General features: G+C 34.2%; 1 protein-coding gene and 1 pseudogene across 1 annotated transcript; one reads left to right on the forward strand and one right to left on the reverse strand.

Moving 5' to 3' along the window:
* Positions 1–431: 431 nt before the first annotated feature.
* Positions 432–2,333, forward strand: LOC137406890 (piggyBac transposable element-derived protein 3-like). Its single transcript, XM_068093493.1, has 3 exons — positions 432–557; positions 705–2,210; positions 2,253–2,333. Exons 1-3 carry the CDS (start codon positions 432–434, stop codon positions 2,331–2,333), a joined length of 1,713 nt encoding a protein of 570 aa, XP_067949594.1.
* Positions 2,334–3,153: 820 nt separating this feature from the next.
* LOC137406891 (deoxynucleoside triphosphate triphosphohydrolase SAMHD1-like) lies at positions 3,154–23,822 on the reverse strand (annotated as a pseudogene).
* Between the last annotated feature and the right edge of the window lie 2,137 nt (positions 23,823–25,959).

The raw sequence follows: 25,959 nt of genomic DNA on the forward strand, positions 1-25,959 counted from the left end.
GTTTATGCTCTTGAAAACCATTGCTTGATCATTTTATTACTCTATAAAAAGTTACGTGTCAAATTTGACACATTGGGCATTGTTGATCATAATGATGCACTGAAAATCATAATTTACATAAGCAATGTTTCAGAACAAACTATTTGCTAGTGTTGTCAGCAATTTATGATAAACTATTATAACTTGAAAAAACACTGCTTGGTAAGTATTTAGCTCTAAAAGATGTGTCATACAAGTATAACACAATGTGCATTGTTGATCAATATTATGCACTGAAAATGATGATGTTCATAAGCAATATTTATTAGCAAACTAGTTGCTAGTTACAATTGTCAGCAAATGGTAAACGTTACTACCGTAATTTTGTGATTTTCTCCGCAAAATTATATGCTTTTTCTTATAGTAACAGTTATTTATGCCAAATACTGAAAATGGATAGAACTAGGAGAAAAAGGATCCCTGTTCATAACATACTGGATTTGATAGATGGGGATTTCAGCGATTATGAAGACATAGAAGACAGCGATGATGATGAAGACCTTGATCCACAGCAACAGGTAAATTTGGCAGCTATTAGAATGTGGAAATATGTGGCAGTTGCAATTATCTATGGCAAACAATTTATAATCTTTGGTCACTGACTGCACTGCTTCAATCTTCCATCAAGCCCCATATATTCATAGTTTGTTGTGTTCCATTTTCAGGATGGTCTTGCTGATGATTCAAATAGCTCTGGTGAAGATGAGGATGAAGTTCCACTCAACAAGCTCAGACCAGCAGCTAGTAATCAGACAACTCGCCAAACTACACCACAATATCGTTGGAGAAAGAAAGACTTTGTTCCAACTGATGCTGCATATTCTGGTGACCCAATTGAGCCCCCTACTGATATTGCTTCACCTCTGCTGTATTTCAAGCGTTTTGTGACAACTGCAATGCTGAACAATGTTGTTGACAACACCAATCTTTATAGTGTACAGAAGAATGGCAAATCAGTCAACACAAGTTTGAAAGAAGTTGAGCAGTTCATCGGCATGTTTTTTCACATGGGTCTCGTCAGAATGAACAGCGTGAGACAGTATTGGGAGAATGAGTCCGCTTACGAGCCCGTCTGTCAAATTATGAGTCGTAACAGATTTCAAAGTTTGGTTTACTCACTTCACTTTATTGACAACATGAGCGTGAGTGAAGATGAGAAGCGTCAGAACAAGGTGTGGAAATTGCACCCATGGCTAGATGCAATGCGAGAGAACTGTCTAGCAGTCACGCCAGGTCAACACTGCGCTGTCGATGAGATGATGGTGCCATATCGAGGAAAGCGCAGCCCAATCAGACAATATATAAAAGGCAAGCCCCACCCTTGGGGCTTCAAAATTTGGGGTAGATGTGGTGTGGATGGTCTCCTTTTCGATTTTGATGTTTACCAAGGTGGTGATGGACAGCGAAGTGAACTTGGGCAAGGAGCAGATGTTGTATTAAAACTCACATCCACTTTGCCATCTGGTAAAAGCTACAAGGTCTTTGCTGACAACCTTTTCACCAGTGTACCACTATTAATAAAGTTACAGGAGCATGGCATTTATTACACAGGAACGGTTCGTCAAAATCGCCTCGCTGGGTGCACACTAGCCGATGAAAAGTCTCTGAAGAAAAGAGGACGAGGCGCATATGATTGGAAAGTTGAAGAGAACAGCAATATTGCAGCTGTCAGGTGGTACGATAATAGGGGGGTCACGTTACTATCAACTGAGACAGCAGTGCATCCCTTAGGAGAAGCAAGAAGGTGGGACAAAAAACTGAAGCAGTATGTCACCATACCAATGCCTGCCATCATAAACAACTACAATAATTATATGGGGGGTGTCGACCTCCTAGATTCATACCTGGCTAAGTATCGCTTCCTCATGAGATCAAGAAGGTGGTACATGTACATATTTTGGCATAGCATAATGATCGCCATGGTGAATGCTTGGCTAGTATATCGGTGGGATAGCCGTGCTTTTGGTGCATCGGATAAAGAAATTTTAAATCGCAGAAAGTTCCAAGCCATCATTGCAAACAGCCTGACACAGACAAATGCTGTGAGACGTCGTGGCAGGCCCTCAGCAGCAGGAGAGACAGTTGAGTGTGGACAAATTCTTCACAAATGGGCCAAGACTGCACCATGCGATGATGTCCGCAAAGACACTTATGGGCATTGGCCCATACCTGTTGAGAAGAGAGGTCGGTGCAAGCTCTGCATAGAAGGGTAGAGCAGCATACAGTGTGAGAAGTGTGATGTACGCCTCTGCCTGAACAAGGAGCGTAACTGCTTCAAACAGTTCCATATGTGACTTCATGCATATTTAGTGAATATTTAGTTATATTATTTACTCAGTTATGAAAATGCCATAGAATTTCAGTTTTTCTGAAAACTTTTGATTTCCAAAGGATTGCATTCGAAAAGCGAGCCCGTTCAACCCGTAGCAATATTTTTTCACTGTTCAACAATTAGTTTGATGTTTAGTCTTTTATTATGTAGAAAATAATATGTTTGCCTTAAATAGCAACATAATAAACTAAATAGTAATGGACTGTATGATCTTATGATTTTGCATGCTTTAACGTTTTAGAGTACATGTAATGCCCAATGTCGCAAATTTGACACATAAAAAAAAATCACCACAAAACATACATATCAACATATGATCACTCACTATTGCTAAAACAGGTCATAAAAATAAGTTATCCAAAAGAAAAAAAATTTTACGGCATTGAAAATGTGGTTGGGTTCCACAGGGTTAATGGTGAAATGTGGAACTAGCTAGCGTCTAGTAGCAATAACATTATGATGTAATGTTCTCAAGTTCCTAAGTAACATTTCAATATTATCTGGCAAAATAGAGATATTTGGTAATTTTTATAAAGATTTTCTTCAAACATTTAGAAGTTAATATTAATGCAGAGACATCGCAAGCATTGTGATACTATCTACATTCACATATGTTTAGTAAAACTCCTTGGCTAGATGCGACCGCTTACGAGCTTTTACAAAAATAATTTTGTAACAGTTTTTGTTCTCATCTCTCTGTTAGTAAGCTTAGTATGTTTTAGCAGTGGCACAGTTGTTGTAGAACAACAAAAAAACAGAAACTGACCCTGTGTTGAAATTCTTTAGGTAGGATGTATAACCTTTTCCCCTTGTCCTTCAGTAGAAACGGTGGGTTGCTGCTCTCCTTGCTGTAGAACCTAAATTCAAACAGCATCTTGAAAGCGCCTTAAACCGATCTACAACTCTACTCAATTACTGGTGCCATTGTTCCTAGCATGATAGAGACACAAATAGAACTCTTTCTGACACAATCGTATGAGTTTTATGTTTACATTCGATGTCAATGCTGTCAAGTAACTATAGTTGTTGGCTACTAATACTTTGCACAGTGGTTGAATCTTAACTCTATACTTTTATGATGAAAGAGAAAGTTATTTATTTTACTAATATACACATTTGTTTAGAATATTCATATTCATATTTATTCAATCTTGTAACTCATTCAAGAAAGGTCAAGATATAACTATCATTTATACATGTATTATAAAGTATGACAATCACTAGACAGCAAGGCTGCTCTATAACATGGAAGAGCACATAATATTAATTTTTATTTCATAAAAACAATGTTATTGCAGAAGAATTGTTTCAAAGTTTAAAAAATTTTAATTCAAATATAAACAATTGTTGACAGAGTTGCACTTAGGAATAAAATAGAGGGTGACATAAAACTTTAATTAATATAGTAATACAACATACTATTATTAGTATAATAACAGTAATCATTGTTACTATAGTATAATTGTATTACCACATAAGCCTACAGGTAATAGATTAAAGAGAAATTATGCTAATCTAACAAAGAGACAAGTACCATGACATCCTTTTGACAAAAATATTTTACCATAGCAAATGTAGTAATCAGTAATGTTGTCATCTTACCATAGTAAGTGGAGTAATCAGTAGTGTTGCCATCTTACCATAGTAAGTGTAGTAATCAGTAATGTTTTCAAGTTACCATAGTGAGTGTAGTAATCAGTAATGTTGTCATCTTACCATAGTGAGTGTAGTAATCAGTAGTGTTACCAACAACAACGATATGGAACTAAACTGTTAGTTAAAAGAATTTTATCATCTGTATCTATTGTGTTTCTTGTAGCGTACCAATATGATATCAGCCTCTTGAGAGTGCTCAAACAACTGACAAGTTCCTTTACTAAATATAGTGATTTTTTAACCTTATGAGTAAAGTCTTTCTTATGAGAGCATAACACAAACGGAAGTACCAATTAGTTTGGTAGTACGTATATATCATACATATAATGGTGTAAATTTGCTTGGAAATAATTGCTTGATTCCTCTAATCACAAAGCGCTGCTGTTCGCAAATTACTCACAAATTTTCATTACATAACAATAGAAAGTTTATATTTAATTATTAATCTAAGTTACCTATGCAGCAAAATATGAGACAATAATAACTGGATATCATTAACAATGAGCTACATTTTTGGCTAATCAGGTGGCAAATCTACAATTTAATGAGAAAAATAATGAATGAGCTTCTTACGAAACGACCCAGTGAAATGTTCCTTCTGTAATTTTTAAGTGTTAGTAACTGCTAGAGTACATACTTGTAATGTTATGGTAGACACCCGAGGTAACAATTGAGTATTTTAACAGAATGGCAAAATGATTTAGTTAGATTTCAGTTGAAATACAGAAACATGACAATTGTAAGAGTTTTGTAGTCAAACTCACTCCAGACAATCGTTTGATGTACAAAGAGGTCGACCTTGCCCGGGCATCATAAGCTATCTTCACTCGTTTCTGTTTATAACAAGCCATTAGCATATAACATCCATTAGCATTGAGCATCCATTAGCATATAACATCCATTGGCATATATCATCCATTGGCATATAACATCCATTGGCATATATCATCCATTGGCATATAACATCCATTAGCATATAACATCCATTAGCAGTCTCCTATTCATAAGTAACAACAGTCCAAGACTTATTGATGTGTGCCAACAGCCTTACCCTAAGGCTTACATTGCATGGTATTGAGTTTCAATGCGCCATTCAAATAACTACAAGCACAACATAATACTTGTACTTGAGTTACTTTACAGCCTTTAGAATAAATTGAATGATATGGAGTCAGCGGGAAATCAGCTATTCATCTATTGTTATTATAGCTCAACTTGCATCAGTACTGGCCTTAGATAACATTGAATTCCATTCATGTACATTCATTAGATTTTATTAGTTATTTGATCTAATATAATCTCGCTATAAAAGTCAATATTTGTTACATTGTTGAGCTGTTCCAACCTTAGAAATGAAACTTGACTACTGAGTTGAGGCTAAATTTTTACAAATGCATTTCCTTCTGACGAAGATTGTTATTTTAACAACTAAATGTTTGCTTACCGTTTATACTACTAAAAGGTCTGTAGGCCTTTTTAATATCCAATGAAGTTTTCCTTTATCAGTATATTTATTGTGGGGTTAAACGTTTTCAAGTTGTTGTACTCTATATTAAGTTGTAATACTTGATTTGTATTTTATTTAAATGTGTAACTTCACATAATGGCACTCAGTGAAAATTTGATATAAAACATAAAACATACATTAAATTAAACTGATAGAGCTAGCCAAAGTCAGCTGTCTGAACAAACAGTAAGCCTGGCTAGTACTTTCAAAGAACATTGAAATTCTTTCACAAAAGCAGAAACTAACATAACTGTGACGGCAATTGCAACATGAAAGCCTTTTATCTTCATCCACATAAACTCTGCACAGCATTTACAATTGGTCAGCGCTAAAATGCTCACAATTCTAAAGCTGTTTACTCTAAATGAGGGCATACTATTAAGTCTCAGCTACTAGTTAAAATATATATTCCTGAGTACTTCAAACAATGTCTATCAAACCTTTACTGTCATTTGTACTAGTAATTAAATGTCTGAAATCGTGTTTATAGAATAAAACACTGAAGCATTATAGCTTACATCATTCACTAGTTACTGAACATGTAAATACTTTTTCTGTCTTAACATCACTTGAAGTTTATCCTTCATATTCTTGTACTCTGCCTTTTCAACCATCGGGAGAGTTGTGCAGTATACCCTCAGAAACTACAATTTATTCAGCTGAGTAGAACTTTTCTCCTTTACGGAAGGATTCAAAGAACTCCAAAGGACAACATGAAGAATAGGCTAGTTATAGCGTCTGATAGTTTAAATAGTTTGAGCGGTGTTCTTTATTACACCCTCATACAGAGGAATGTTTAATGGTGAAATCTGGAACTAGCTAGCGTCTAGTAGCAATAACATTATGATGTAATGTTCTCAAGTTCCTAAGTAACATTTCAATATTATCTGGCAAAATAGAGATATTTGGTAATTTTTATAAAGATTTTCTTCAAACATTTAGAAGTTAATATTAATGCAGAGACATCGCAAGCATTGTGATACTATCTACATTCACATATGTTTAGTAAAACTCCTTGGCTAGATGCGACCGCTTACAAGCTTTTGCAAAAATAATTTTGTAACAGCTTTTGTCTCATCTCTCTGTTAGTAAGCTTACTATGTTTTAGCAGTGGCACAGTTGTTGTAGAACAACAAAAAACAGAAACTGACCCTGTGTTGAAAATCTTTAGGTAGGATGTATAACCTTTTCCCCTTGTCCTTCAGTAGAAACGGTGGGTTGCTGCTCTCCTTGCTGTAGAACCTAAATTCAAACAGCATCTTGAAAGCACCTTAAACCAATCTACAATTCTACTCAATTACTGGTGTCATTGTTCCTAGCATGATAGAGACACAAATAGAACTCTTTCTGACACAATCGTATGAGTTTTATGTTTACATTCGATGTCAATGCTGTCAAGTAACCATAGTTGTTGGCTACTAATACTTTACACAGTGGTTGAATCTTAACTCTATACTTTTATGATGACAGAGAAAGTTATTTATTTTACTAATTTACACATTTGACTAGAATATTCATATTTATTCAATCTTGTAACTCATTCAAAACAGGTCAAGATATAACTATCATTTATACATGTATTATAGAGTATGACAATCACTAGACAGCAAGGCTGCTCTATAACATGGAAGAGCACATAATATTAATTTTTATTTCATAAAAACAATGTTATTGCAGAAGAATTGTTTCAAAGTTTAAAAAATTTAATTCAAATATAAACAATTGTTGACAGAGTTGCACTTAGGAATAAAATAGAGGGTGACATAAAACTTTAATTAATATAGTAATACAACATACTATTATTAGTATAATAACAGTAATCATTGTTACTATAGTATAATTTTATTACCACATAAGCCTACAGGTAATAGATTAAAGAGAAATTATGCTAATCTAACAAAGAGACAAGTACCATGACATTCTTTTGACAAAAAGATTTTACCATAGTGAGTGTAGTAATCAGTAAAGTTGTCAACTTACCATAGTAAGTATAGTAATCAGTAGTGTTGTCATCTTATCATAGTAAGTGTAGTAATCAGTAGTGTTGTCATCTTACCATAGTGAGTGTAGTAATCAGTAGTGTTGTCATCTTATCATAGTAAGTGTAGTAATCAGTAGTGTTGTCATCTTACCATAGTGAGTGTAGTAATCAGTAATGTTGCCATCTTACCATAGTAAGTGTAGTAATCAGTAGTGTTTCCATCTTACCATAGTAAGTGTAGTAATCAGTAATGTTGTCATCTTATCATAGTAAGTGTAGTAATCAGTAGTGTTGTCATCTTACCATAGTAAGTGTAGTAATCAGTAGTGTTGTCATCTTACCATAGTAAGTGTAGTAATCAGTAGTGTTTTCATCTTACCATAGTAAGTGTAGTAATCAGTAGTGTTGTCATCTTACCATAGTAAGTGTAGTAATCAGTAAAGTTGTCATCTTACCATAGTAAGTGTAGTAATCAGTAATGTTGCCATGTTACCATAGTAAGTGTAGTAATCAGTAGTGTTGTCATCTTACCATAGTAAGTGTAGTAATCAGTAGTGTTGTCATCTTACCATAGTAAGTGTAGTAATCAGTAAAGTTGTCATCTTACCATAGTAAGTGTAGTAATCAGTAATGTTGCCATGTTACCATAGTAAGTGTAGTAATCAGTAATGTTGTCATCTTACCATAGTAAGTGGAGGAATCAGTAGTGTTGTCATCTTACCATAGTAAGTGTAGTAATCAGTAGTGTTGCCATCTTACCATAGTAAGTGTAGTAATCAGTAGTGTTGCCATCTTACCATAGTAAGTGTAGTAATCAGTAGTGTTGTCATCTTATCATAGTAAGTGTAGTAATCAGTAGTGTTGTCATCTTACCATAGTAAGTGGAGGAATCAGTAGTGTTGTCATCTTACCATAGTAAGTGTAGTAATCAGTAGTGTTGCCATCTTACCATAGTAAGTGTAGTAATCAGTTGTGTTGTCATCTTATCATAGTAAGTGTAGTAATCAGTAGTGTTGTCATCTTACCATAGTGAGTGTAGTAATCAGTAGTGTTGTCATCTTACCATAGTAAGTGGAGGAATCAGTAGTGTTGTCATCTTACCATAGTAAGTGTAGTAATCAGTAATGTTGCCATCTTACCATAGTAAGTGTAGTAATCAGTAGTGTTTCCATCTTACCATAGTAAGTGTAGTAATCAGTAATGTTGTCATCTTATCATAGTAAGTGTAGTAATCAGTAGTGTTGTCATCTTACCATAGTAAGTGTAGTAATCAGTAGTGTTGTCATCTTACCATAGTAAGTGTAGTAATCAGTAGTGTTTTCATCTTACCATAGTAAGTGTAGTAATCAGTAGTGTTGTCATCTTACCATAGTAAGTGTAGTAATCAGTAAAGTTGTCATCTTACCATAGTAAGTGTAGTAATCAGTAATGTTGCCATGTTACCATAGTAAGTGTAGTAATCAGTAGTGTTGTCATCTTACCATAGTAAGTGTAGTAATCAGTAGTGTTGTCATCTTACCATAGTAAGTGTAGTAATCAGTAAAGTTGTCATCTTACCATAGTAAGTGTAGTAATCAGTAATGTTGCCATGTTACCATAGTAAGTGTAGTAATCAGTAATGTTGTCATCTTACCATAGTAAGTGGAGGAATCAGTAGTGTTGTCATCTTACCATAGTAAGTGTAGTAATCAGTAGTGTTGCCATCTTACCATAGTAAGTGTAGTAATCAGTAGTGTTGCCATCTTACCATAGTAAGTGTAGTAATCAGTAGTGTTGTCATCTTATCATAGTAAGTGTAGTAATCAGTAGTGTTGTCATCTTACCATAGTAAGTGGAGGAATCAGTAGTGTTGTCATCTTACCATAGTAAGTGTAGTAATCAGTAGTGTTGCCATCTTACCATAGTAAGTGTAGTAATCAGTTGTGTTGTCATCTTATCATAGTAAGTGTAGTAATCAGTAGTGTTGTCATCTTACCATAGTAAGTGGAGGAATCAGTAGTGTTGTCATCTTACCATAGTAAGTGTAGTAATCAGTAGTGTTTCCATCTTACCATAGTAAGTGTAGTAATCAGTAGTGTTGCCATGTTACCATAGTAAGTGTAGTAATCAGTAGTGTTGCCATCTTACCATAGTAAGTGTAGTAATCAGTAATGTTGCCATGTTACCATAGTAAGTGTAGTAATCAGTAATGTTGTCATCTTATCATAGTAAGTGTAGTAATCAGCAGTGTTGCCATCTTACCATAGTAAGTGTAGTAATCAGTAGTGTTGCCATCTTACCATAGTAAGTGTAGTAATCAGTAGTGTTGTCATCTTATCATAGTAAGTGTAGTAATCAGTAGTGTTGTCATCTTACCATAGTAAGTGGAGGAATCAGTAGTGTTGTCATCTTACCATAGTAAGTGTAGTAATCAGTAGTGTTGCCATCTTACCATAGTAAGTGTAGTAATCAGTAGTGTTGTCATCTTACCATAGTAAGTGTAGTAATCAGTAGTGTTGCCATCTTACCATAGTAAGTGTAGTAATCAGTAGTGTTGCCATCTTACCATAGTAAGTGTAGTAATCAGTAGTGTTGTCATCTTATCATAGTAAGTGTAGTAATCAGCAGTGTTGCAATCTTACCATAGTAAGTGTAGTAATCAGTAGTTTTGCCATCTTACCATAGTAAGTGTAGTAATCAGTAGTGTTGTCATCTTATCATAGTCAGTGTAGTAATCAGTAGTGTTGTCATCTTACCATAGTAAGTGGAGGAATCAGTAGTGTTGTCATCTTACCATAGTAAGTGTAGTAATCAGTAGTGTTGCCATCTTACCATAGTAAGTGTAGTAATCAGTAGTGTTGTCGTCTTACCATAGTAAGTGTAGTAATCAGTAATGTTGTCATCTTACCATAGTAAGTTGAGGAATCAGTAGTGTTGTCAGCTTACCATAGTAAGTGTAGTAATCAGTAGTGTTGCCATCTTACCATAGTAAGTGTAGTAATCAGTAGTGTTGTCATCTTACCATAGTAAGTGTAGTAATCAGTAATGTTGTCATCTTACCATAGTAAGTGGAGGAATCAGTAGTGTTGTCATCTTACCATAGTAAGTGTAGTAATCAGTAGTGTTGCCATCTTACCATAGTAAGTGTAGTAATCAGTAATGTTGTCATCTTATCATAGTAAGTGTAATAATCAGCAGTGTTGCCATCTTACCATAGTAAGTGTAGTAATCAGTAGTGTTGCCATGTTACCATAGTAAGTGTAGTAATCAGTAGTGTTGTCATCTTACCATAGTAAGTGTAGTAATCAGTAGTGTTTCCATCTTACCATAGTAAGTGTAGTAATCAGTAAAGTTGTCATCTTACCATAGTAAGTGTAGTAATCAGTAATGTTGCCATGTTACCATAGTAAGTGTAGTAAGCAGTAATGTTGTCATCTTATCATAGTAAGTGTAGTAATCAGCAGTGTTGTCATCTTACCATAGTAAGTGTAGTAATCAGTAGTGTTGCCATGTTACCATAGTAAGTGTAGTAATCAGTAGTGTTGTCATCTTACCATAGTAAGTGTAGTAATCAGTAAAGTTGTCATCTTACCATAGTAAGTGTAGTAATCAGTAATGTCGTCATCTTATCATAGTAAGTGTAGTAATCAGCAGTGTTGCCATCTTACCATAGTAAGTGTAGTAATCAGCAGTGTTGCCATGTTACCATAGTAAGTGTAGTAATCAGTAGTGTTGCCATCTTACCATAGTAAGTGTAGTAATCAGTAGTGTTGTCATCTTATCATAGTAAGTGTAGTAATCAGTAGTGTTGTCATCTTACCATAGTAAGTGGAGGAATCAGTAGTGTTGTCATCTTACCATAGTAAGTGTAGTAATCAGTAGTGTTGCCATCTTACCATAGTAAGTGTAGTAATCAGTAGTGTTGCCATGTTACCATAGTAAGTGTAGTAACCAGTAATGTTGTCATCTTATCATAGTAAGTGTAGTAATCAGTAGTGTTGCCATCTTACCATAGTAAGTGTAGTAATCAGTAGTGTTGTCATCTTATCATAGTAAGTGTAGTAATCAGTAGTGTTGTCATCTTACCATAGTAAGTGGAGGAATCAGTAGTGTTGTCATCTTACCATAGTAAGTGTAGTAATCAGTAGTGTTGTCATCTTACCATAGTAAGTGTAGTAATCAGTAGTGTTGCCATCTTACCATAGTAAGTGTAGTAATCAGTAGTGTTGTCATCTTACCATAGTAAGTGTAGTAATCAGTAGTGTTGTCATCTTACCATAGTAAGTGGAGGAATCAGTAGTGTTGTCATCTTATCATAGTAAGTGTAGTAATCAGTAGTGTTACCATCTTACCATAGTAAGTGTAGCAATCAGTAGTGTTGCCATGTTACCATAGTAAGTGTAGTAATCAGTAATGTTTCCATCTTACCATAGTGAGTGTAGTAATCAGTAGTGTTGCCATGTTACCATAGTAAGTGTAATAATCAGTAGTGTTGTCATCTTACCATAGTAAGTGTAGTAATCAGTAGTGTTGCCATCTTACCATAGTAAGTGGAGGAATCAGTAGTGTTGTCATCTTATCATAGTAAGTGTAGTAATCAGTAGTGTTGTCATCTTACCATAGTAAGCGTAGTAATCAGTAGTCTTGCCATGTTACCATAGTAAGTGGAGGAATCAGTAGTGTTATCATCTTATCATAGTAAGTGTAGTAATCAGTAGTGTTACCATCTTACCATAGTGAGTGTAGTAATCAGTAGTGTTGCCATGTTACCATAGTAAGTGTAGTAATCAGTAGTGTTGTCATCTTACCATAGTAAGTGTAGTAATCAGTAATGTTGTCATCTTACCATAGTAAGTGGAGGAATCAGTAGTGTTGTCATCTTACCATAGTAAGTGTAGTAATCAGTAGTGTTGCCATCTTACCATAGTAAGTGTAGTAATCAGTAATGTTGTCATCTTATCATAGTAAGTGTAATAATCAGCAGTGTTGCCATCTTACCATAGTAAGTGTAGTAATCAGTAGTGTTGCCATGTTACCATAGTAAGTGTAGTAATCAGTAGTGTTGTCATCTTACCATAGTAAGTGTAGTAATCAGTAGTGTTTCCATCTTACCATAGTAAGTGTAGTAATCAGTAAAGTTGTCATCTTACCATGATAGTAAGTGTAGTAATCAGTAATGTTGCCATGTTACCATAGTAAGTGTAGTAAGCAGTAATGTTGTCATCTTATCATAGTAAGTGTAGTAATCAGCAGTGTTGTCATCTTACCATAGTAAGTGTAGTAATCAGTAGTGTTGCCATGTTACCATAGTAAGTGTAGTAATCAGTAGTGTTGTCATCTTACCATAGTAAGTGGAGGAATCAGTAGTGTTGTCATCTTACCATAGTAAGTGTAGTAATCAGTAATGTTGTCATCTTATCATAGTAAGTGTAGTAATCAGTAGTGTTACCATCTTACCATAGTGAGTGTAGTAATCAGTAGTGTTGCCATGTTACCATAGTAAGTGTAATAATCAGTAGTGTTTTCATGTTACCATAGTAAATGTAGTAATCAGCAGTGTTTCCATCTTACCATAGTAAGTGTAGCAATCAGTAGTGTAGCCATCTTATCATATATAGTCGAGGGGATTTTTGTCTTTTTTCCCAAAGTTCATATTCGTCTCAGCCCATCTGAACTGACGTTGGCAATTCTCGGTTAGTCTTCGTAAAATTTCATCAAACTCCTCACTATGAACCCCTTCACCTAAATCGATCATGGCTGTATTTATTATTAATAGCTTTAAATAGGCGTTCACTTATTTGTCTGCACAATAAGAGTTTGTATAGGACACATTTTGCTACTTTACCTTCTATTCTAGCCTCTGCAACAAACTTCTAAATTTGCCTTTCTTGAAGATGCTGAAGCAGGTCTCGTGACTCGTTCAGCGCTTCTCCTTCACTCTCTAAGATCTAGTGAAAATGCACAACAGCCTTGACTACCACTAGTTATGTTTGACTTGCTAGGCTAAAGACTATTGTACAGTTCTGGATACATCAGTCCAAGCTTCTAAACTATAACCAGTATTTCAAATAAGTAGAAGAAGCAAAACGGAAATTGTGTTTTCAAAATGAGGTTCCAAATCATTACAGAGTTTGGGTATTTTTGAAAAGAGGGTGTATAGCTCTATTATAGAGCAATACACTGTAATAGAAAAGGAGTAAAAATGAAAATGACTGTAACAGATAAGCTCTTCATGAACGCATATCAGCAAACAAATCTCTAAGTGTTTTATACTATAAAATCTCTATTTTCACGTCATGATAATTTATTTTTCAATCCTTTCCCTATTCTTCAACCCTAGTGGCGTTTTATTAGACGTAGTGTTCAGATAGACGGTGGGTTCATTTCTTTATTAGTTCACCAGAATTTTGGAAAGGTAGATTTAACCCTTTTATGGGAGAAGTGATGTCAATGTCACTTAAATTTTGTAGTCTTCTTTGGGTAGAGCAACATTAATGTCATCGGCCTCAGAATTTTGGCTGAACCATTTTTTTATACATCCATAAAACTTTCATTTGACTGCCACCTTTGTTTGAACATACTCTCCAATATAACACCACCATGGAAGATGGGTTAAAAAATACAACCACCACCTTTTAATTGAACGCCACCTTTATTTGCCAGCTACTTTGAATTTTTTGATCTTTACAAACCTATAATAGAAAGTAATCAGTGGAAAATTGTCCACAGCATAGTCCTAATAATGACTCGGTTACACCAATAGCAATTAATTGTCTTGTGGTTATAGTGGTTGCCATGATTTTAGTGACAGTGTACTCGAGAAGATCAATTATCACAATCATCAAAGTTACACACTGATACAGAATCCCAAAGATCTAAATCATATACATTGTTTTCAGATTTGTCTATAATATAGTTTACAATCTGACTTGAAGACTTTTGCGGGTTTGATAAACGATTAGAATACTGTTCAGGAGCGAAGTACCATACAATGTAATAGCAGTCATCGTTATGGTGTATTCTATCTTTAATGTTAAAAATTTCTTCAAAAATTAAAAGCATTATGTTATTTTTTAATTCCAAGGCTTTAGTGTTTACTTGAAAATTTCAAAAAGTTACCATCAAAATAATTAATATTAGTATCATGCTAACTTTGTATAATCTAAGTAGCTCACTGTTTAACTTGGTTTGATTCTTCGACGTATGTGAAAAGACAGTTTAGCAAAAATGTTCAGGGTTAAATGGGTTAAACTTATCTTTACAAAGTTATGACGCTCAAGTCATATACACAGCGCCACCTTTTATTTGAATGTCACCTCTAATTAAACACCGCTATAGGGGAAGGGTTGAAAAGTAGAACACCATGGTGTTCAAATAGAGATTTCACGGTATGTCAAAGTATCAGATTTAGTTAAACAAGGAACTAATATTTGCCGGATTTATTTTTATTAATTGTTGCGATGGCGTTGCTTTAAAAGTTTTGAAGAAAAGCTGTAAAGCTTTAGAGTTAATAAATTGACTTTTATATACCATAACAATGGCTATGATTACGTCGTATTATGTTCCTAAAAAGTATTCTCATTGCTGATCAAAATGCTTTAAACTCTTCAGGTCAGACTGTAAACCACAATATGAACGAATCTGAAAACAATGAATCAGAAATAGACCTTAATGACTTTGAATCAGAGTGTAATTCTGATGATTGTGACGATTGATTTTCTGAGATACACCTTCACTAAAACCATGGCAACCACTATAGCAACAACAAAAAAATTAATTGTTACTGATGCATGCCACCGAGTCATTATTAGCACCATTTTGTAGACAAATAACTTTTAGTGAAGATTGTTTACTTTGATACAAAAGTAAAGAGTGGCACCTTTGTTATATCTGATTATCAAATAATAATTGATAGAAGTAGCTGGTGCAAACGCAATATGCCTTTCACCTTGTTAAGTACACCAAGATGGATTCTGATAACTGACACTTATAGTCTTTTATGTTAATCAATACGGTTATTCATTATAACCTAAATCAAATAAGACTTTGACAACGAAGGAAATAATTGCATGCTATTATCTTGACAACCATGATATCAATCCAAACTGTATCAATACTTATAATGAATGCAAATTTTATTCAAATAACTGAATTAGCTGATCCCCTGCTGCGAATAAGTGTTTATTTTGCTAGAGAACTAAAACAACAGGCGCTGTAAGCATATTATTCAAGAGATCAAATGCTTGCAATCAACTGATTGGTGAACGTGAATTTTTGGATTGATCAGCATGCATAGTTAAGTTATCATAGTTATCTTAGAAGTTTTTCTTAATACAGGAATTAAAATGCAAGTGTTGCAGGTTTTAGCGTTGAGTATTGTAGACATGAAGAAATCTATGTATATATAATTGTCAATTTTTGTCTGTCGATCCATTCTTAGTTTTGTCCATCAAGCTATAGTGGTAAAGTTATAAGAATGAGTACTTCGCTGCAAACTGGATTTGAACTCACAACCTCCAGTTACGTGGACATCTATTTATCCAATACACTACACTGTCCAACTGGCTATGCCATGAAATATATTTGACACATACTTGGACTACATGCCAATCTTTTATGGCTTCACGTTAAACACTGCAGCTAGCGTTATGCGAAAAAGCCATACCGAAAAAAGTCCGTGAAACCATACAGAAGAAAAATGCTTGCCCATAAGTAAAGAAAAATGCTCAAACTCACATAGCCAACAAGATTATTGCAATCAGTATAGATTTGTAGAAGGCACTGCAGCTAGTAAAATATGAATTACACAGGAATAGACACAGTAAACAGAAATAGCATAGTACACAGAAATAAACACCTTGTTTAAAAATTATAACGGCAAATTTTGATGTTGAATATGTTGATTAAAAAGAATTAATTTTTTATACAAAAAATGGTTTTTATTACCCGTGCAATGCCAATCATCCAGTTAGTTTTATATAAAGAGACTTCTATTTTTTTAAATGTTATGTTTCCTTTATTATATAATACTAGTGATCTCATAAAAATAATAACATTTGTGTTGTAGATGAAGAGGCATTTACCTATGCTCCTTAATACTATACCTCCTTGAGTCATCACTCTGTTATCTGGTAAATAAAAGTGTTTCTATCCATGCGTAGTATTATGGGTCAGTCAGGTAATTTTTATATTTGTTCACTTTGACTATTCTGTTTAATTTGAAATTCTTTAATCTTTATGAACCCACAGCAAAAAGTGATCGGTAGAAGTAGCAGTCAAATATAGGTGGCATTCAAGTAAAGGGTGGTGCTGCATTTCTCAACCTTTCTCCTATAATGGTGTTCTATTAGAGGTGGGGTTCAAATAGAGGTTTTATGGTATATAGAGTCTAATAGCTACAAAGTATTGGTTAAGCCTGCAAACCTTGCTAATATACTAACCAACATGGGAATGAAGGCAAAAGTTATACAACATAGTTAATTATGTACTTTTAACCAGATGAATGACTGGCTTTGCTTTGATAATAAAATAATTACCTAATGAATTTGAGTAACTTACCTGGCAGCTAGTAACTTAAGTTAGTCTAAATATTTACTATAATAATAGTTGTGAAACCAGCTTAACGTTACGCTTAATGACATTATGTGTACCCTAGGACACTTATATTTCGCTAGTATTTAGTTTTGTGAGTAGCACACAGAGTAAAATTTCGCTGCAACTTAATTTCGCGGCTCTGATGAGTGCGAAAATTTAGTGATGTGAAAATAAATACAGTGGAAAAAGCAGATTACATTCCTCAGGTCCAGTTTGCTAATAAAAAAACATTCAATTTGGGACTAGTTCGTATTTGTAAACCACAGGTTGAAATGTGTGGGTGAGATCGGCAATTCAATTTGATCACTTGCTGCCATTTGTTTCTTAGACTATCAATGATGTCTAAGTCCCTCCAGCCGTGACTTTCACACTCGAATCCCAAGAAGAAGAAAATAGATAGGTAACAACCAACTTCACAACCAAAACTGTATAACCCTTACGCTGCCATAAACGCATTTATGCGTTTTCTAGGGGCCACTGCCATTAACGCATTTTTGGACTCTCTCAGCAATTGTCTGGTAACCTGATTTTATTATTTGTTGACCACATAACCCACGGTCTTTAAGTGTATTATGAAATTGAATGTGTCGGCCGAAGATTTCTCTATAAATTCAGCCTAAAACAACGAAGCAATTTTAAACTTTTGTTTGAGAATTTCTAATAAAAAACGAACATTTTTCTGTGAATTCATTAACTACCCCGTTCGAGTCATAAAACAGGTAATTAGTTGTTGATGAAATAATAGCCAATTTAGATTTTTGTGATTATACAGATAATTAAAGTAAAACTTGAAAAAAAACTGTATACATATCATGAAGCAATATCGGCAATTTCGGTAAAATGGCTGGCACTAGGCCGGTAGTGAATTTGTACATGGCTGGCAGTGGAAGAGATAATGTGGTTGGACCTAATGAGGGTTGATATTGTTTTTGGTTGATAATAAAATTCATCACTACAATAATTATTCTGCAATTTTATGACTTCACCTACCAGACATTCATCCTCATCAGTTACAAATTCGGTGACTAAACTGATATAATCTTAATTTGCTTTGCCATGCTACTCAGTCGGTTTATTAGCTATAATAAGTTTACCAGAAATTTCCCATTGATCCCAACCACAGACGAAAATTTCTAATATGACGATTTTATTGTGGATATCAATGAACAAAGCTATTTAACTTCGCGTTTTCGCTCGTTCGTTATGATAGTTTAGTTTCGCTCATTAAATTTTCGTGAGAGGATGACACCGCGAAAACGCGAAAGTTAGATGCCGCGAATACATAAGTGTACTTAATGACATTATGTGTAACTGCATTATGCGTAATTTACATTACATAAATTAATATAATTACTCGTAATGACATTACGCGTAACGTCAAGCGGGTCAATAGTATTTTTGTAAGCACCGCATAAGTATGTGCCTTATTATTCGAAAGTATGGCAAGGACAATGCGGTGTATTGTGTTAGCTCGCCAATTTGCAAACTTTGAGGTTTGAAGTGCACATCCGGTGCAAAGTAGATTTTTCATTCCTAAAACTGTATCATTATAGCTGGGTCGTTATTTGACAGACAAAAACTGAGATATGTAGGTAAAAATAATATAATAAATGCATTTTACCAAAATCTTGGGTATACTTTACAGTGCATGTGACGATTCAACATATTTTAACTGTCGGCCATGAGAATATCAACTGTCATTAAATATAAAGCAAACTATCAAAGTTCTTTTAAATTGTTTACTATTAAGCAGAACATCTCCTGTAAGTATTCTCCGATATATTATCCATATGTCAGCAGGTGAGAAGCTGATTGTTGCAAGCTAACATTTTTGCTAACTTTTTCACATAAATCCTGGCATCAAGAAGTACCTTACTAATGTAAGTGCTCATCACCAAATTGGTCTAATGTGAGATCTATCATGCAAAGACTAAATTAGAAGTGTAAAGGTGATACAAACTTTAAACAGCATGTTAAAAATATTGTCTGAGTTTATTTTTGGCTCAAAAATGAAACTTCACTCAGAATCCTATAGAAAGTGTTTAGTTAGTGTTGTTTGGAAGGGTTTTTGCAAGTTCCCTAAAAATAAATGTAACTACACACTATAACTAGTCCCGAGGTAAGTGGGAATAAAATAGTCTAATAATAAACTGTCTTATTTCTACAAAACACCTGGCATAAACTAATTCACTACCTTGGAGAAGATTTCATCATCTAAGTGGGTGTAGGCTTCCATGTCTCGATCCTTCAGGCATTGTATGGGAGATTTTTCAGCAACTGCAAGTTTACCCTTTCTAGCTGCTTTCTGAAGAGCTTCAGCTACTTGCAGTTACAGCTACAATGCCGACAACCACACGATGTTGGCAGGCTAGAAGCAAAATATAAGAATTTTCTTGAAATTACGTTGATATAAAAGTAAAGAGTGGCACTTTTGTTATTGCTGATTATCAAATAATGATTGATAGAAGTGGTTTGTGCAAACACAATATGCCTTTCACCTTGGTAAGTACACCAAGACTGATTCTGACAACTGACACTTATAGCCTTTTATGTTAATCAATAAAGTTATTCATTATAACCTTAAATAAATAAGACTTTGACAATGGAGGAAACAATTTCATGCTATTATCTTGGCAATCATGATATCAAACCAAACTGTATCAATTCTAATAATGCATGCAAATGTTGTTCAAATAACTGAATTAACTGACCCCCTGCTGCGAATAATTGTTTACTTTGCTAGAGACTAAAACAACAGGCACTATAAACAGATTGTTTCACAGCTCAAACATTCAAATATTGACTTCTGTATCTTAAACCTTCGTAAAATCATGGCAAAAAGTTTCATGCCTTATCTACATGATAAATGTCTCCATGTAACTTGATATTTGTTCCCAACAGCTGATGTTTTGTACATACCCTTCTGGTGTAAGTCAAATCTAGTGTGAAACATGCTGCTAATAGTGTTTGCTTCTTTGTCTCTATAGCAGATCTTTCTCTGCTTCCCACGCTGAGAACTCGCTGGTGGTAGATCAGTCGGTAGGGATCAAAGCCACATTTGATTCCTATGCAAATACATTTCCAATTCATCGAGTATTATATTATTCCACGATGGAATAACTATCTGTTATAATACTGGCATATCTAGAATAGCTATAATGTCAATTAAACTAACTCTAATAAAAGTAATATTATCAATAATTATTATATTGGTCCATTTTTTAACTGATCTATTGCTGCCTTGTGGGAATAGACTTGCTTTAGGGACCAAGTCCAAGGGTGACAACCCTGAAAGAAACCAAAAATTTACCCCTGAAAGAGAGAATATTTTAATCCTCATCTAAAAGAGCGAACATCAACAGAAAATTAAAAGCCTAATTTCCATGATGAATACAACGAACGGTTACCAAGCTACTAGTTCAATTTGAAAAAAGAAGGCCATGCCAGCCTTTTAATTTATTCAAAGAAAACCAGATATGAGCAAGTAATTACTAACCTATTGGATTAGAGAAAAAATTGTGTCCAATTAAATGAGAAAGAGAGAAATAGAGTAGTGAAGCTTCAACAGGGTAAAATAGAGTTAGGATGAAGCAAACTCAAATTCTGATCACAGATCCATAAAAAGGTCACTTAACTATAAAAAATTGAGTTGAATGTCAAATGACAGTACTAGTTCGATCAATTATACACTGATAAACAGTCATCTCAGCTTGTCAAACTTACAATTTGAGAAGTAGTTTGCACAGTAAAAAAAGATATTCACTGCTAATATAATTTCAGTTGAATACATGCCGTCAGCTAAACAGATATATATGTCTATGTGTTGTCCTTTCTTTATGGATAGTTCTAAAACATCGATAAACTAGGCGCCTACACATATAGAGACGCATTACTTACCCAAATGGAAACTAACAAGTTAGTCCCATTTGTCAACATCCACACTACTCGCACAATTAGAGACTATTTCATACAGATATGATTTCTCAGGCAGTATCTATAAAGAATATTATCAGCTATTTGATAGTATATCATATAGTGTTGCTTGCTCTTTATATTAAATACTTTTAGGAGATTTACTGTACATATTTTTCTATTAAAATTATACAAAAAGTTGACAGAGGTTATTCAGTTAGTGAATTTTGAAGAATCATTGAGGAAGATGCTCAAAATACCAATTTCTTATGCAATAAAGCTGATGTTTATAATACTTTTTAATGGGTAGATAGCTTATAGGAATTAAAATTAATATCTGAGTTTGTTTTTAGCTCGAAAATTAAAATTCGTCCAGGATTCTATAGATAAAAGTTTGTTTCTATTGAAATGTTCACCTTATATGCCATGTCTTATGCTTGCAAACTAGATTTGAGTTGTTTTGTTGTTCAGCCATGAGATTTGAGTTTTCATGATACTCTCTTTATTTTTAACTTAGGTTGTTGTGATGTTCACCTACCTCATCTAGGCTAGGCTTGATGAGAGACTTGATAAATTCCTTGTTTTCCTCAGTGAAGCCCCACATCGTAAACTCTTTCTTCTTTTTCTCCCAGATGAGATCAACCATTTTGATCAACGCCATTTCATGGCTCCAGTCAGAGATACCAAGCGTTTTGGTGACCTTATCGAACATGTGAGAGAAAGGTCCATGCCCTAAATCATGGCAGAGTCCAGCCAACTACAAGAACCAAAATAGCTGACAATCGTTCGGCTCTAATGCAGGTTCACTTGTTGCTCTAACTGCCAACAAAAACGAACATCCTAAAAACATCTAGATATTTAGGCTATTCCTAACCCCTAAAGCTGTAGTACTAGTACTTGCCGAAATGTTTGCTTTCAACTCATTTATTTTAACACTACACTTATAAGAATTTATAAAACCTTTTTTAATCACAGGGGCCATAGAATTGTTGCACAGAGAGCATACTTGGTGGATGTAGACAGCTTTGTGACACCCTTTTCACACTATAGAAAATTCATGCAACAGTAAATGAATCTAAAATTTAATTGTATATGCATGATCACCTCTAGGCTCACATTGGTCCAAACTATTTTATTTAATAAATAGCCAGTATAGTGTAGTCCATTAGGTTTTTAGTAACAATTCTAAGAACTTGATAGAAAACCTGAAATTAAAGCTTAAATTAATTAGAACTAAAGCATGTTTGACCTGGTAAAGTAATCTTTGACGCAATACCGTGAAAAGACTGATAAAATTACCACACTGACATACTGCATGCCATACTTACCACCCTAGAGTTCTAGATTGAATTTAAAACCAGAGGTTTCAGTACCTACAAAACCACTCAATTTTTTAATATAATATACTAACGTTTGGAACTTTATATGACAAACCAAAAACCAAGCAACAATCTCTTTCTAAAATCAAATTAAACTCATCACTATTAGGCTATCAAATCACTATTATTTTATTAGGGTATATCTCTAATACTTCAACCCTATGTGCAACTAGTTTTACTTGCACACACATGGCATCTATAGCTGAGATTTTAAGTTCAGGTTGTTGATCTTTGATCGTGTTGATAAGTTTACCAGCAAGGTGATAGGTACCAACACTATGTTCAAAACGGCTTTAACTTGCACTTGGGTAGACATAGTACTTGGTAGAGAGCTACATACAACAAAAAAGTTCTATACAGCTAATGCATTTTTACTACTGTCAGTCCCTTAAGGAAGAACTTATTGGGTCAGTATACATGTTCTACTCCCACAATTCATTTACAATTTAGCAGCAAACCGTAGCTCTAAACCTCCAATGAATTCGTTTGAAAAGCTTTTATGTAGAGAATAATTTACCTGCTTGATGTAATGCAATCGTTGAAACTGTGGTGTACTCACCATCACCAATGCTACAGGGTGCAAGTAAACTGTTCCGTGTATAGGGTCGTTAATGAGCTTGTGGTAGTCTCGAACCACAAAATTGTTCTCTTTGAGATGTTCACAAACCTTTCTCAGAAGATTATCAATAACATCATCATTCAGCTTGTCTTTCTGCAGCCAAAATAGAACTTACACTTCAAGTAAATAATAATGATCTTCAGGTTTAACAATGCTAACACTTGCAAAACTAAATACTAATAATGAATAGTATCCTGGCTGTCCGGTGTGCCGTCAGGTCATACGAACACGGCTCTATTTATAGTAAGGCTACAATAATATCTGCATGTATTAGTGAGCTCTTCCTTGATATTCTTGTGGTGATCTTTAACTGTGACTGTTTTTAGACGGACTCAGAAACTGCTGTCATAAAACTTCCATTTTTTATCATATAATTATCTTCACATTTCTAGCCTACATGCATGTATGTATATAGACTTACACTTTAAAACCCATTTTCAATGGGTAAGTTAAATTGAGCACCCAACAATATAAGACTTAGAGTTTTACCATAAATATATCCTTAATAATATCAAAGCTGATACAGTTATCTGATAAAAGAGTTCAAGTAAATGTTTGCATAACTTCATTAACTTGTTCAGAAGCAAGTATTTAGTTTAGTTTTAAAGACAATGCAAAAGTCAGCCGATGATATTTACTAACAACAACATAATGTAAACAATTATAAACATGATTGTGGCTCTCACACTGAGAAGGGGGTAGTCAAGGAAGGTTAGACTTTCTAGAGATTCAAATTGCTCCAGAAGAGACTCTGGAAGATTCCATTCTTGTTCCTTGCCGGCTTTGACTATGACCCTTCGTAAGCCATTATTCTCGTCAGTCATGGTGCAACTGCAGAACTAAAATAAACACATAAAGCTATAAGACAGGTTTCTGCAACGTACTTCCACAACATGAATTACCTACTTTAAGATTTCATGGCGTGGTTTTTCATTACTTTTGGTTTCACAGTTTATTTAGTTTAATATAAACAAAAGCAAGTCGTAGTCAGTCACAGCAAAATTCAGTTGTAAACTCATTCAATAAACAAAACAACAAAGTATTAACTGATGAAGAGTTCACTGATATTGTAGCGACTTGTCGAGCTAGATAAGTTCTAGAGAGTAAAATATACCCTAAGCCACTGCTCCTGCTGCCTGATGAAAATGCTTTCAGTTTTTATATCAAAATCAATAATTGCATGGTTGTTTAAGCAAGTCTTTGATTGTTTTGAGCCTTATTGTTGTACTCTAGCCACTGTTCTGTGTTCACTAAAATCTTGAGAGAGACTCACAAAGAACCCATTTACTCACAAAGAACTCACACTAATAAACTCTCACACTTTGTTTCAATGTTTTGCTAATGTCGAAATGACACCCGCAGTAACTTCAACTGTACCTTTTCTCCTTATAATTGTTTATTTTGCTAAAGAATTGAAGCAGCTGACAAGGTTAATCTACAGCATGTTCCAAAGTTCAAGTAGTTGAAAACTAACCGATCCATAGATACATTTTGAAATGGTCAGCTAGATGATTTGAAGCTTTGTCTAACATACGGCCTGCAACTCAAGTTAGCTTTTGAAGTTGAGTTTGAGAGAGCTGAGCTTTATAGAGTTGGGTTATGTAGATCGAAGTTTCATAGTGTAGTTTCATAAAGTTGAGTTTTGCTAAGTTGAGTTTTGGATAATTCAGTTTTTAGGATTGACTTTAGAAAAGCTGAGTTTTAACAAATTGAGTTTTGTAGAGATTTATAGAGTTGAATTTTTAAAAGTTGAGTTTTGTAAAGTTAACTTTTGTAAAGTTGAATTTTGTAAAGTTATATTTAGAAAAGCTGAGATTTTTTAAGTTGAGTTTTATAAAATTGAGTTTCATAAAGCTGAGGTTTTCAAATTGAAATTTCTAGAGTTGAGTTTGGCATATTTGAGCTTCATAAAGTTTGGTTTTATAGAGTTGAGTTCTGTAGAGTTAGGTTTTGTAAATTAGAGTTTTGTAGAGTTGACTTTTGTAAATCTGATTATTGAAGAGCTGTGCAGAGAGGTATGGTGTGAAGGAAATGACAAATTTGTAGACTCTTACTAAATATCTTCACCAAAACTGAATATTTTGTGGGAGTAAGGTGACAGAAAGAATTTTTTAAAGCTATTGCTACCTTTAAAGCAACTATAACACACCAAAATTCACTTAGCATAAGTGCAAGTAGTTGATCAGATCACAGCCAAAGTCAATGACCAAAAGAATCAATACTAAAAGATGAACTTGCACGAGTCTTTTGCAGATTGATCAGAAAGTATCAGTATTTTTCTAATATTTCCAATTGTTTTGATGTTAAAGTGGAATCGATCAAGGAGAATATAGACCATTCTGGTCTAGTAGTGCACTCAAGTGTTTCAGCCTTGTATACTGTAAATTTTTACAACACTATGAGTAGAATACTTGTGAACAAGCTTACAAATCTTGACATCTTCTTTTCCAACTATGAACAGATATTTACCACCTTCACAGAAGATCAAGAGAAGGCATTGATTAGCTTTCAACGCTGTCTTCATCTAATTCTCCATCATATATTCAATCATAACGTTTGCGTTTGTAAACAATTAATCATGAAGCCTCAACAAGTGCTTCATACACTGCTTCCAATAAAAGCTATGGAAACATGTAACAACTGCTCAAAATTGAGTACTACGATAAAATTCTTAATCTCCGGAGTTGCAGATTTGGAAAAAAAATTGACAAGTTACTATCAATATCTATTTCTACAGAAAATCTTAAGGATGAATTTATCAGCTATTCATCATGGTCATCGAACCAGTTTCATAACAAAATTTTAGCTATGCAAAAATCATTATCTGATGAGCTCAAGGAACAACAGAGTTCTTATGCTGAGACAACAAAGCGAAGTCTTTATGTTTAAGATCAATCACTAAGGAAACATTCAACTAATGCTACAGTGTGTTCAAACCCAGAAAGTAAATCGTGCAACAAA

This window comes from Watersipora subatra, chromosome 10 (genome assembly GCF_963576615.1).
Source record: "Watersipora subatra chromosome 10, tzWatSuba1.1, whole genome shotgun sequence".
NCBI classification, from domain to species: domain Eukaryota; kingdom Metazoa; phylum Bryozoa; class Gymnolaemata; order Cheilostomatida; family Watersiporidae; genus Watersipora; species Watersipora subatra.